The sequence below is a fragment of the Catharus ustulatus genome, chromosome 7, assembly GCF_009819885.2.
Source record: "Catharus ustulatus isolate bCatUst1 chromosome 7, bCatUst1.pri.v2, whole genome shotgun sequence".
Taxonomy (NCBI): Eukaryota; Metazoa; Chordata; class Aves; order Passeriformes; family Turdidae; genus Catharus; species Catharus ustulatus.
Genome location: NC_046227.1, coordinates 33,036,196 through 33,049,820, shown reverse-complemented (window position 1 = coordinate 33,049,820; position 13,625 = coordinate 33,036,196). Strand labels below are relative to the sequence as shown.

The 13,625-nt window shown below is 40.2% G+C and overlaps 1 protein-coding gene across 14 annotated transcripts in view; it reads right to left on the bottom strand.

The window, feature by feature from the left end:
- The window catches only part of R3HDM1 (R3H domain containing 1), a 77,439-nt gene that overhangs the window by 23,584 nt on the left and 40,230 nt on the right, over positions 1 to 13,625 (bottom strand). For 11 of the 14 annotated variants that reach the window (XM_033064774.2, XM_033064771.2, XM_033064776.2 and 8 more), the window contains 10 exons: positions 11,787 to 11,901; positions 9,700 to 9,778; positions 8,091 to 8,150; positions 7,869 to 8,009; positions 5,323 to 5,431; positions 5,131 to 5,226; positions 3,813 to 3,850; positions 3,680 to 3,730; positions 3,315 to 3,526; positions 520 to 777 (listed from right to left, as the gene is read on the bottom strand). In XM_033064774.2, the coding sequence (XP_032920665.1) occupies positions 520 to 777; positions 3,315 to 3,526; positions 3,680 to 3,730; positions 3,813 to 3,850; positions 5,131 to 5,226; positions 5,323 to 5,431; positions 7,869 to 8,009; positions 8,091 to 8,150; positions 9,700 to 9,778; positions 11,787 to 11,901 (1,159 nt within the window). Of the gene's footprint in view, positions 1 to 519; positions 778 to 3,314; positions 3,527 to 3,679; positions 3,731 to 3,812; positions 3,851 to 5,130; positions 5,227 to 5,322; positions 5,432 to 6,291; positions 6,423 to 7,868; positions 8,010 to 8,090; positions 8,151 to 9,699; positions 9,779 to 11,786; positions 11,902 to 13,625 lie in introns of those variants that run through there. The other 3 variants (XM_033064782.2, XM_033064785.2, XM_033064784.2) reach the window with 2 other exon arrangements.

Here is a 13,625-nt window from a genome sequence, read left to right as displayed (position 1 = left end):
AGTTTAGAAATAGCATTACATCCTGTGCTCCTTTCTTTCACTTGTATTAACTCAGCCTTGAGCATAGAGACATTGCATCAAAAAAAAAAAAAAAAAAAAGATAATTTTTCAAGTCAACATAAATCCTTTCTCAGGCTCTTTCCCCTCACTAAAATTGTTTTATAGTAGCACTGAAAAAGACATTTTCCTTTCCTGAAAAAAGCTAAAACAATTAAGTTATTCTGTGTTCTGGACAGTCAATCATAGGATTTTCATATTTTATGCAAGTCACTTATTAAAATGTTACATGTAAGTTATAATTCTTCTAAAGAAAATCATGTGTGTTTACTCATTCCTTTGATCCTCCAGTCATGCTTCCTTGTTAAACTAAGTGCACTGAACAAACACAACCACATTAAAAAAAATACAGAGAAAAACAAAGGACAAAGGACAATACTGACATGAAGTCTTATGCAAACACTCGTGCATTTCTTTCCAAGTTCCCCCATGTAACAGAGACACCCCCAAGCATGTACCAACCTGTTTGAGGGTTGACCAGCACACTGCCAGGAGGGATGCCTGCTGCTTCCAAGGGAAGCAGAAAGAAGCTACTGCTGGCAGCAGGTGCCACTTGGCCGCTCATGCCACCATCAAAGGAAAGAGAGTTACTAGAGCTGACAGCTGGATACACGGCAGGCGTGCCAGGGGAGGGCTGGCTTAGAGCTGGCACTGGAAGAGGCTGCTGGCTGTGAGAGAGAGAACCTGTGGAGGACCCTACACTACTAGAAGACTCTGAACCTAGGAAAGGAGTAACGAGAAATTGGTTTTACCTGGAGACAGTAACATCAAGCTCACTTTAAAACGTACACTTGTAAGTGCTCACCCTGAAAGCTCAGCATTAAGCACATTATTCAACAGCAGCCTTGCCAATGGACTCCCCCTCCATCTCCCCTGGAATAGCATTGCAAGGTCCCTTCTGTGAACCAAGAGTCAATTCAGCACTGCTTTGCACTGCAAGGTAAGGCTTTCGTATCTAGCTTGGTTTTCTGCTCAGAAAATGCATCTCTGTAGCTCCAGAATTCATGGAAGTGATTGGTCATTACTCCAAAATGGTGAATTGGATGCACTGAGGCAGTGAACTCCCAGTCCCAGCTCCTGCAGCTGTGCAGGGAATGCAGCTGCAGGGCCCCACTGTCCCTGTGGACTCCCAGCTAAAGCCTCATGCCCTGCACACACAGCCTGCATGAAAGCAAGGACCAGTCTCTTTCCACTGCTGGGCTCAGATCTTCTCTGACTCACCTGCTTGACAATTTGCACTACACTAAAATCACCCTCAACACTAACTCTGACAATTTGCAGGCTGAAGAACAGAGCTAGAAAAAAAATGGAATGAGGGTAAGATGGAGCTTTAGCCTGGCTTTGTGCAACAATTCAAATTCCAAAGGAGTATGAAATAGCCAATTGAAATCAGTACTCATTTTACACATATGAATTATTATAAACATTGCAAGGCAGTGGAGAACCAGACCCTGAGCTTCCTGAGAGCCAAGGCAGCTAAAAGAAATATTCCAAAAATCCAGTATGGAAACATTTGTGGAACTGCTGTTCCCAGGTCACTTGACACCTGAAGCTTTAGGTACACAGTTTAATCAAGACTTAATAAGAAATGTATGATGCTTGCAGTACTTGAAAACAGAATATAGCTGTTTAAATTTACAAACTCCTCATTGGCAGCCTCTATACAATCTAGAAGAAAAAGCAAGACTCAAAAACTACTCTGATGGAATTTATGTGCTGCTTGAAGTTACTTTGCAATCCCTTATGAAAGTTGCTAATTGTAACCCTTCAGTTTGTGTTTACAAAGGGAGCATAGCTTGAAGCACTGGCCTTTTTTATTGCAAATGAAGTGAAATCAAAGCTATTAATTGTAAACTGGGTGAGACAGCACATCCCAGCTCTGTAAAACTATCATCGCCTGAGCAGAGTTACTTGGATTAATTTCCACTTCTAGATTATGCAGAGAAATGAGGCTGAAGCCATTGGAACCAGAGCCAATTACATCCCTGAACAGTGTGACCAAACCCGAGCTCAACACCTGCCAAATCACCACAGCCTGGCACTGCATGGAGCCATGAGCATCATGGTGGGCATTCCAAACCTGCAATGTAGAAACTCTCAGAATGCCAAAATAAAGTTTCCAGCAAAAATTTTAAGAATCCATTTACATCCTTGAAATTTAGCCAACTAAGACTTCTAAGAATCTATTTTATTGTCAGATTGCAGTTTCTTTTCAAGCTGTGCCAAATAGTATCACTACACTGCTAAATGGAGTAACTCCAAATGATGGCACAATTTTATAGTACAAGTACCTTGAAATGTTTTGGGTTGTTTTACACAAGTATACAATAGACAAATAGAATTTATTATTGTTTTACTGCATTAAGATATAGCAGTGTGGCCATTTACCTAAAAGGTAGTGGTGAAAAGCAAAAAATTTGAAAACAGATCTTCATTAGAAACCAGTTTTATAAGTAAGATCAAAGGCAATATTAATAAGGCAAGCAATTATATTCTGCTTTTTTTACAGTTCTGCAAATTCTGAAGCAGCCACCAGTAACCCACCCATGTATTACAAGCATCAAAATTCTCCACGCATTAGCAACTGAATCAAATTATGTTGGCATTTGAAATACAAATATTTACTAAATTTCATTTTTGACCCACAGAAGATTCAGTCCCATATTTTCTGAGATTTTGTTTTCCCATTAATTACAAGTTAACACCCTTTGAAACCCTGACTCTCACGAGTGTTTTTCTCCAACTATTTTGAATCTTAAACAGTACACTTTGTTTCACTGACCTCATTCCTCAGCATCTAAAAATTAAGTAAGCATTTCAGCCATATTCATTTTAATGTAAGAAAAGAAAGAACACTATAAAAATAACTTATTATATAATAAATAATTATTTATTAAAGCCACTTCATAGGCTTTAATGCTGTTGTATCTGAGCTAGAAGGATAGCACTGAAGTTTCCTAAGACCGTGCAATGCAGCTTTGCCCTACTAGGAGCAAAGAGCTGAACTCCAAGTATTTTATACAAGAATATTTCTGTTAAAAAACGTTTTCAAACCCTTTGCATGACACGAAAGGCATTGAACTTCAAGCCATCTACAATGCACTTGAAAGTTCTTCCAAAGCCAGAAGTGTTCACCCCATTTGTCCCATTTGGGCTCTAGGGCTGGGTCTGCAGCCCCTGTATCCCAAGGGAATGGGATGCAAGGAGCTCCCCACCCAGCCACACCCACCCAGCTCAGCCCCCAGAGGCTGCTGTACCTGTCTTGGACAGCCTGCCCGTGCTCTTGCTGCTGCCAGAGCTGTCCCCCCGGCTCAGCACCGAGATGCCACTGAAGCTGCTGGCCTTGGTGACCGCGGGTTTCAGGTTGCGCAGGGAGCTGTCGGAGTCCGTGCTGCTCCAGGGCCGCGGTTCTGTCTCCGTGCTGCTCTGGTGGCTGTTGGCCGATCTCCCCGATGCCTCCTTATTGATTCTGCAAGTTACAAACTCAACTTTTAGCACAGGCAGCGCTTGCAAAGTAAGGAAAAAGAAAAAAAAAACACAAAACAACAAAAAAAAAGAAAGGAAAGGTAAATGCATGCAGGATACTTTGAGTTTTGTTTTTTTAAAAGGAAACATCGAGTACCTAAGTATCTGTCGTCTTTGTTGTGTACTATTAGTTTCTTCCTCCTGGATTCTGTTGACATTTTAATAAGATAGCTTAATATTTATTAAGAAAATAGGAAGACAAAACAGAATTAAACAGCAAGTTTTCTTACCTTTTATCAGTGAAACAATTCTCTTGGGAACACAGGGACTGAGGGGCAAAGAAGTGCAGAAATTAATATGAATGGCATCAAGAACCCCTACTACAAAACAGAGCAATCTGGAGTCTTCTGCATCATACACAGACTTCTACAGCACCCACTTTATATTAAGCTGCCTGAAAAACTTTACCTCTTGGAGAATTAATTTCCATGAGAAAACAAGACAGTATAAAAAGGCCTGTGTGTAGGAAATCAAAGTCAGCATGAGGATTGTTAAAATGCTGCTCTGTAGGTTTCTAATAGACTTTTTCTGAAGTCACAGTTCTTCTCTTGGGCTTTGGTGCCTTCTTCACTTGCAGCTGCTGTGTGATTCCCAGGGCTGTGACAGCACCTGAGCTGCCTTGTCTTCTGCTGGGAAGGGTGCAGGGGGAGAGGCCACTGCTGCTGCAGGAACTGCTCAGTGCCCTGGGTACCAGGCTGGGTATGCACAGAGCACACAGAACAGAACCAAAACACTGCTCCTGACTCAAATTATGTTGTCCTTGACTGTGACTCCCAACATCTGGCACAAAGCTTCTAAGGGTGTAATACGTGGTAAATTAAGATGCAAAAGGAAAACTAAATTTTATATCCAAAAGTCCATTCTTCTTGTTTGCAACTAAGGTGGACAAAAAAAAATTGTCCTCTCAAGAGCTCATTACTCTCTTCAGAATCTGGTTTTGAATGTGCAAGAGTTATAGATAAATGTTAAGCGGATTATTAAAAGTAACACATATTTTTAAAGACATATTTGTTCTGTTTACTCAATATAATCACTAGTTGCAATTGAATTGTAGCCTATAATTTTGTCCTGCAGGGTATCTCCAGGCAGGAGATCAGACTCTGAGATTCCTGACAGGAATTTCACATATGGAACCTCAAATCATTTTACTCATGATGTGGTTGCTATAGATACAAGCAAGAACAGAGTTTCTTTGTTTCTTAATTTGCTTGGGTTTTTTCTTTTAATTATTGCTCTGCGCAACTGAAATGGCTGCAGTACCAAAACTCTAAATGGCAGTGAGGGGTGAAACAATGCAGAGGGGGGAAACACATTGCACTAGGCAATGCTAGAGAGGACTCTCAGTAATTCTTGGGTTGTCTGAATTCCATACAGTAGCAATTAGAGAAAACAGAAGATTTCTCAGTAACTGCAATATCATTTAAAACTCACTCAGGCCACACTCTCCTGTGTCATTCAGGAACAGAAGGTTTCCTAGAAAAGCCACCTGTGCATGTATGTGTGTGGAGGGTTCATAGCAAGCAGTGCCAGCCTGGTTTTGATACGTACATCTTGTGCAAATATCCTTTCTCTAGCTCTCTGATATTCTTCTTCACGCTCTTCTATGGATTTACTTCTTCTGTCATCTTTTAATCGTATTCTCATCTAAATTAAGTGGTACAGAGTCAATTTACACAGGAAAAAAACCAGTTAGAATGCACAAACACAGCAAGTGGAAGGAATAAGCCACATGTGCTTTACCTGGTTGTCATCTTTATCTAAACTAGAATTATCTCTCTTAAGGATGTACCGCTTCTGGAAGTCATCGCTCTTCTCGTCCTTTATATGCTCACAAAACTTTTGGTCAGGTCTGAGAAAAGTTGTTACAAAGAAAACATTTATCATTTTGTAAACTACTGTAAACACAGCGGAACAAACTGGAATATATTAAAAAGTTATTTAAAATATGCTTAATATTTTAACTGAAATAAGATTTTGGCTGTCTGGGCAATGGAAAAGATGAGGTGCACCCATGACAAGTCCTGTCCTGAGGCATAACAAACCTGCCTTTAAAAACCTCTTCCTCCTTCAAAGCTTCTGCTGCAACTCCCAATTAATGTGGGAAGCAAACCACATGCCCTTGGGGAATCAGAAGTGCTTTTGAATCCCAACTGGTGCCATGCAATGGATTTTGGGCATGCATGGAAGTGGAGACAGGTGTTTGCTGCTAGAGCCGCAATACCTCAGAGTTCATTTCAAGGGAAAACAGAAGAAAGAAGGTAGAGGAGAAAGCACTGAAACTTAGAAACTTCTAAAACAAAATTAAGTAGAAATGAGTAAGAGAAGAAAAGAATAATGCAGGCAAGCAAGAGCTTTACATAGTCCCAGGGAGAGAGTGAAGCAACAGATTATAAATATTGCTTGGTATTTTATCTACTTTGTAAAAGAAAAAGTGGTATTTTGCAAATCCTTATTATTAAAGAGAGATATCAAGTACCTGAATAATAAAACTACTGCTATCATAAGAGAAGAGTTCAGACAATCAGGAAATATTTATGTAACAGAGGACAGAATAAATGTATGCTCTTCTCTCTTGTTATTTATCATTACCTAGGACTTCTGGATGGAGTCAGGGGAGCTTTTTCTATCAAACAGCCAGCCCTACCTATTGGGTACTGGATGCCCAAACATAATTAGCAGGCATTTCAGAGAACCTTTAGACTGTCTTACCTCTTTCTTTTAAAGGTCTCTGAATTTACTGCCCTGCAATCACCAACTCCCACTCCACTGAGACGTGCCAGTGTGCACTGGGTGGTTGATGTCAGCAACATCCCTGCTCGGCGAGGGAGCCGCGAACCTGCCTATGAGGAAAAGGTAAGTTTGGCTTTATTCCACATGGAGCAGATCTCCAAGGTTTTCTTTCTAAATTCTTATTTTATATCCAAAGTGATTTAAAATAAGAATATTGAAAACATCAAGAATCTTTATGTCTGCAGGTTAGATGAAATGCCTGCTAATTAGTAACTACATCTACAGGGGCTTCCAGAGGTCACAAGCTATTTAAATGTGGTCTAAAAAGATTTTAAAAGCATGAAAATGAAACAATCCTTTATTAATTCTTATTCCACAGTTGAAGTGCTAGACTGAAGCTTCAGTTTAGAGATGCTGGTAGATGCAAAGGCAACAGATTTGAAATGTTTGGCTTTCTAGGTCAATTTAGATATAGATTGTACAGCCAAAGCAAAACCACATACATAATACAAGTATTCAACATGTACTGAGGTCCTATAAATATTTCTAAACTTCTGAGGAGAAACTGTTTACTTAAGGGAAATTTCAGTGTGGCATATCATTTCAGTCCTAGTGACACTAAAACAGGGTGGATAATTAGATTTTTTTTCTCCCAAAGCTGTAAAGAGTGTACCTAGACACAGATTAGGATGCAGGCACTGTAAACTCCCGTTTTCACCTTCAAGATCAACAAAAACAGTGTCAGGCAAATGCTCTAAGTTAAAACTAGAAACTAGGTGGCATAAATATGTCAACACATTAGACCTTTGTCTTTTTGAGAGAGAGTGAGCAGACAGAGCAAGTGCAGAGGATGGAGAGAACAGCTGGGTCCCTTGAATGAAAACCTCAATTCCACACAGGTTTCAGAGCTGCTGTGGCCCCAGTGCTACCTTCTTGGCAATATGGATTTTCCTGGGGGTTTCTCCAAGAACTCCCCAGCCCTCACAGTAAAGCAGCACACCATGGCTTGTTAACCTGGTTGACATTTCCACTGATGTCTGTCTTCCCTGCTATATTTATTTGTAAGGCCATGAGAGATCTGTAAGCAACATTATTCCAACAGAAGAACTTTAACAGCTGAATTTTCCCAGTAGAATTTTACAACACAAAAGCCACAGTTGTGCAAGTCCCCTCCCTTCACCAAATCAGAAATGACCCCTTTCTGAGATAAGAGCTGGCTCTGCTATCCAAAAGAAACAAAGAATGCACTTTGTACACTTTACTGGTGTAAATCTTTAAACAAATAAACAGTTGCTATAAATTCATATTTCAGAGACAAAATTAGCAGTGCATCTCTGCCAGAAAGTTAACAAATATTCTTAACTTAGAGATAATATCCTTCTTACCCCAAAAGAATTCAAACATGAAGCAGCAAAAACATGAACAGTAAAGAGCTCTCAACTACCTCTCCTTGATGCCTGCTCCCAGAGAGGAGACAGACCTCACCTGCTACAGCCTCACATATCCCAGGCATTAGAGCTACATATCAAAATGTTTTTCAAGGCTTTGACACTTACATTCTTGTATTGCTAGTTTTATTTACTATGACTGACTTCCCACTCTGGTCCACGTTGTGCTCTAATCCAAAGTAAGCAGCTACCCTGTGCAACAGCATTCTATGGTAAGATGTCATTGGGGGAAATTTTTTTCTTGGTACTCTGGAAGAAAGGAATAGTAGCTTTATTAAATAAACAGGAACACTCTTGAATGCTTTTTTCCTATGAGAGTACAGTACTTACTCATTATTACCAATGAAATCTAAAATTTCCTGTTCTAATTTCAGCAGCATCATTCTGTCCCTGAAAATAAAAACACAGCAACTCACATATGAGACACTCCAATAACTGCAGTTGTATTCATCTTAAGAATACACAGATCAGAGCTGTGATCAAAGGATGGTGGCAGACTGGAAATAGGACCAGCAGGTGTCAAATGCAGAATTTTTAGGACAAAGTATACTTTTTTTGGCATTTTGTATTGAGCCTGCCTGGTAAAACATGCTGTTTTGCCCTCAGATATCAGAGTACACAGATCCTCCAAGAAGTCCCTGCCCAGGAGGCTCAGCAGGAAGTGCAGTCATGGAGAAGACAGGCTTCAGGAGGAAAAGCAGTGCTGAGGGTGTTCCTTGTTGGTTGGTGTGAGCAGGGAGATGTGCAGAGGCCTCAGCTGGCCCTTGGATTGTGAAGCACATCAGGGCATCACTGAGAAAGTGATGGTGCACATCACCAACAATCAAGGGCTTAAAGCAGGCACATGTGGCAATCTACTGATGTATTAGAAATACAAAAAAGCTAAAGCTCAAGGTGGTAGAAAGGAACACTGTTCTTGAAACTTCTTGCAATGGTTCTAATTAACTATTAGGATGGAACAAACTCCAATGATGCAGAGTTCATAATCTGTGCACATCAAATAACTAAGCTTCCCAGTCACTGTGCATGGAAACCCCTGGAGATGCTCACCTACAATTCCTTATTTCCACTGGGATGCTTCATGGCTTCAAACAGGAACCACCTACTAAGAGCCTCACAGAGATCCATGCTTTCAAATTTTACTCTACAGGACTGTGGCTTTGGCCATATTATGGCTCACGTCACAATTTTTTTGAATAAAATGGAATCCAAATAAATGACCACATTGGAAGTCCTACCCATAATATGAATGAGTAACAAATAGCAGTGAAACAGCTTTTGTGGCAGAGCACAATTGCACCAAGTTAATTTCTTGCCTTGCACTACAGCCACAAAGCCAGCACAAAACCCCAGGGAGGGAAAGAACAAACAAGACAGGGCCAGACTGCAAACCTCAGAGCAACAGAACCAGGTCAGCTCTGCTGCTAACAAATGATGGACTCAGATTAGGTCAGATTTGGTTTCTGGTGTGCAGAATGAGAATCTCTAACTACAGTTATATATGGTACAGCTTAAATAAATGCCTTTATCAATAAATTCAGTGCAAGACAGATGAGAGTCAGAGAAGGCAGTCTGGTCTCTAACAAGCAGGTGCTAAGACAGTACAAGGTTTACAGACAATGTACTGAAGCCTCTTCAGGGAGAGAACTGCACATAGACTGAACACATCATTTGCATATTAAGCATTAAAAGCATTTAAACCACATGAATGTCCTGAACCTTTGCTAAAAAAAAAAAATCATACCAATTACAGTGGTGTTTTAGTCTGTGCAACAGAATCTCACCCTGAATAACTGACATGGAGGGTTAGACATATGAGAGGGGCAGGGGAAAAAAAAAACTCACAAACAAAAAAACAAAACAGGTAACATGACACCTCAGGCAACAAGAAGAAAAACATAAAGGAAGTTGACATTATTGATTCATTATTGATTCTTACCTGGGATTGTTTTTTAATGTATTTACTAAAAATTCATGAAGATCTATACCAGTGGAATCTGTATACTCCTGGCTGGAATCTAAGGGTGAGGAGGAAGAGAGCAAAATTACACTCTGAAGAAGCTGTCTTCCAATTACTGCTGAACATACTAGATATGGATCAACACTATAAAACCAGTAAGTACACTATTGCAAAAAATGCTTCCAGTTTCCAGGAAAAAGGCCCACCAGTCAAAAACAAAACAAAACAAAACCCACCACCACCCACTATCCCCTAATTCAAGGATAATACAGAAGTTTCAGTAACACCACTGATAACAACTGGCTGTATGTTGTAAAGGAGGTCAATCACCTTAAGACCTGATTTCCATCAGCCTGCCACATTTCCTCCCTATCCCACACTGCCCCACATCTGTGGAGCAGCAGCAGCCCATCTACTCAACTACTGCATGTTGCCCAAAGAAATTTTGTAATTCAGAATGCCACAGTTTAACCTTCACAAGGTGGTGCTTTGCATTACTAAAAATCCTTGTTCTGTTGGGCTTTGTTTGCACAACACCATGTTTAGATGTTTTCAAAAAGAAATCTCAACCTTCCCCCTCCTTTCTGATTTCAGTGAAAGAAGTATTCAGTTACATACCATCCCCTAAAATCTGTCCCTGAAAGGAATGATTTAACCCCAAATCTCCCCTTACATGAGCACCTTCAGGTTCCAGGTGCTAGGATTCAAACCAACAGGTGTTGGAACAGTATTTTTAGAACTAGAACTATTTATTCCAAGAACTACTTATGTGTTAGCCTAGTCTCAACTTAGTTAAGCACAACTCAAACTTATTTTCAGGTCCCAGCTCCTCCAGCTGTCCAGAAAGTTTAAATGAAACCAAGCAAGTCTGAGCATTTATGGTTTAGAATAATTTTTGATTTTGAACAGGACAAGGCAAAAAAAGGCCATCCCTGGTAAAAACATCAAGACTCAATAATTATGTATTTCAATTTTTCTAATTTGCAAGTGAGCAAGGATTTAGTTATAATTACTAGAACTGATGCTAAAATTCCATAATTTTCTATTCTGGCACATCCTATATTGAGAAGTAACCTTCAGAGGAGAGAGTGCTGGGATTCAGAACAGCCACCTCTAGCACAGGCATTTCGTCACTTTGCTCTCAACCCCCCATCATTACCTGCTGGGTATTTGGGGGTGGTATTGAAGACATTTCAAAGACAGAGATTTACAAATGCAGGTTAAGTTCTTCATCCCAGTGCTTTTTATTTCACAAATACCTGGCTGCCAGCTGGGATAAGCTGCACTGACATTCCACACAAGGAATGCCTTATGGAATTGTGGGACATGAGATGGACAAGTGCCACTTGTCTCAAAAAGAATTCCAGCTCTAAAGAATTCCTGTATCCTGTCTGATCTAAGATATTTAGGTAATCAAAAATTCTGGGTATTTAAAGCAAGAGCTGTAAAATTATTTGCTAACATAAATGCATAAAGTCTTCTACCTCTAGGAGGCATTAGACAGCACAGACAAAAACTGGTTTATGTCACTCATTTCACAGCTCTCTTTCAGATTAAAACCCAAAGATTTTCAGCATGTAGACTGTAGCTTTAATCCAGAATGCAGGAATATTTAAATACTTGTCCTTTTTATTTATATAGTTTTACCCTTAGTCCAAAACTTGACTGAAAAAATTCTAGATACTATCAAAAGTAAAATAAACAAAGGAGAACACTGATGCTTGGTGAATGACGATCAGAAATAGTACAAAGGGAGCTCTCAGTTCAGTTTCACAATTCCTGTTACAACAAAGCCCAGGAACACACAGGAGAGCTTCCACTGACTTGTAAAGTCACCTTAAAGAACACTTGGACACAACTGAGGCAACACAGCTGTTTATTAATGCTGCTCTGCACAGTCAGGACAGAAAGGAAAACAACTTGCTGCAGTGTTTGATGAAGTCTCTAAAGCTCTCTTTCCTCAGGGACCAATTTCCTTCACCAGTTCAAAGGCATTTGATCTATTTGCTTCATTTGCAAAAAAAAATGTAAAAAATAAAGCAATAGCACAAGGAGGGATAGCAAACCTCTTGATAACATTTTTCTGGACAGTTTATCACTGGATTTTTCCTTTTCTGATTCATCTTTTGCAGGTTTTTCTTCTTTTTCAAAAGACTGTGACAACTGGATCTGAATCTTCTCCTGTCAAAAAGTAAAAATTAGTCACCACACATTATTTCAAACAATACCTGCAGGAGAACTGTTCTGTACTATATTACCTGCAAAATAATGAAGCAACAACAACAACAAAATTGTTTTCATATTCTGATTCCATGTGTTCCATGTGACCACACAACAAATTTGTTTATCAGTAAATCAGAAAGTACAGAGAAGGCATGGAAAGACTATAGAAAGGATCACAGACATTTTAGAATTTACACACACTTCCAGGCCCTGAATGGCATTGCAAAGTGAATTCAAAGTATCTTACTCCATTCAGCTAAGAAAATATTCCGGTTTTTCAGATGTATTCATTTTATAGTGTTTCTATTTTTAAGTCATGTCTCATTCATATTGGTTTTTTCTTCCCCATTCTTTACAGTTCTTTACTCTAAAATCTTGTTTCAAGTCTTGATTTGGTTCATACCAAGAAAAAACAAAAAACTTTCTAAGACGGACCAGAATTTCCAGATCCACAAAAAAGGGAAATATTTACAGTACAATATATCGAGGCAAAGTTTGCAGACCTGTCATCAAGGCTTAGTTTCATAACTTCCTGTGTATTTTGACAGACTAGCTTTGTGTGCAATCACCTCAAAAATCTGTGGTTTTATACCAGTAGGTAACTATCATAAAACCTGTTTCTCAAATACAGCAAACAGTTTCCCTCTGAAATTAGTGACACAATGGTGCCCTAAATACCCTGAACAGTGCAAGAGTGCAGTTTGTTTTTCATGCCCCTTTACTGTTTCAGGAGGTTGGCAGTGGAGGACCAACACATTTCAGCCAGCCAGAGGAGTTCAGTAGCAGTGGAGTCGTTGTGCCTGAGGGACTCCCATGGGAGCAGTGGCCAAGTCCTCTCAGAGCCAGACTCCCCTGGCATCTTTTAACTCCCTCAATGTCAGTTCTGCTCCCCCAGATGCCAACTGAGTGCAGGCTGTCCCCTGCACATTCCAGAGAACATCTAATCCTTCCCAACCCAGAGAACTGCCCCCATGCACTCCTGCCTATCCTTCCTGCCCTGCACCTTAATCCTTTCCCACACAAGTCCTCACTCTTCCCTCCAAACCCATTCTTAACCACATCCAGGTTCTTGTGCTAAGCTCTGCTCCTGTGTCATTGCACAGCCCTGATCTCACCCGTGGAATGCAGCCAGAGTTAAATTTAGCCAGGATCCACCAGGCTGGAGCCTGCTCACGTGCGCAGCCCGCAGCCGCTCCTGCCTGTGCTGGGGAACACACGCTGGGAGCCCTGCAGCACCCAGCCTTGGCTCCAGCAGGACTTCCCATCTGCAGCTTTGGGCAACAGCTTTTTCAGATGAGGGGAAAAAACAGTCACAGAGTTTTACCAGCTCTCCCTTTCATTATGACTTTTCCCCACACTATATGTTCCAGACTTCCTAATTCGTGAACAGCCACTAAACAGCATCTCAGTGTGAATGAAGATTTCTCAGCTTTGGACAGGATCTATAACCACATCTGATAAATACCATCCCCAGTCACCAGCAAGGAACTCTCTCATCTGATTCTTTCCTAGTCCTGAGAATTCACTTTGCTACAAATCTTAATAAGTCCAGAACAAGTCTTTGCATTCCTTGCTCATAAACCTGTGTCTAATTCAAATGAACAATTTATTTGTCACTACAAAATGCTGTGCAACCTTTATTTGAGAAAGAAATGTTTCTGTCCTGCTAAGAAATTATTCCT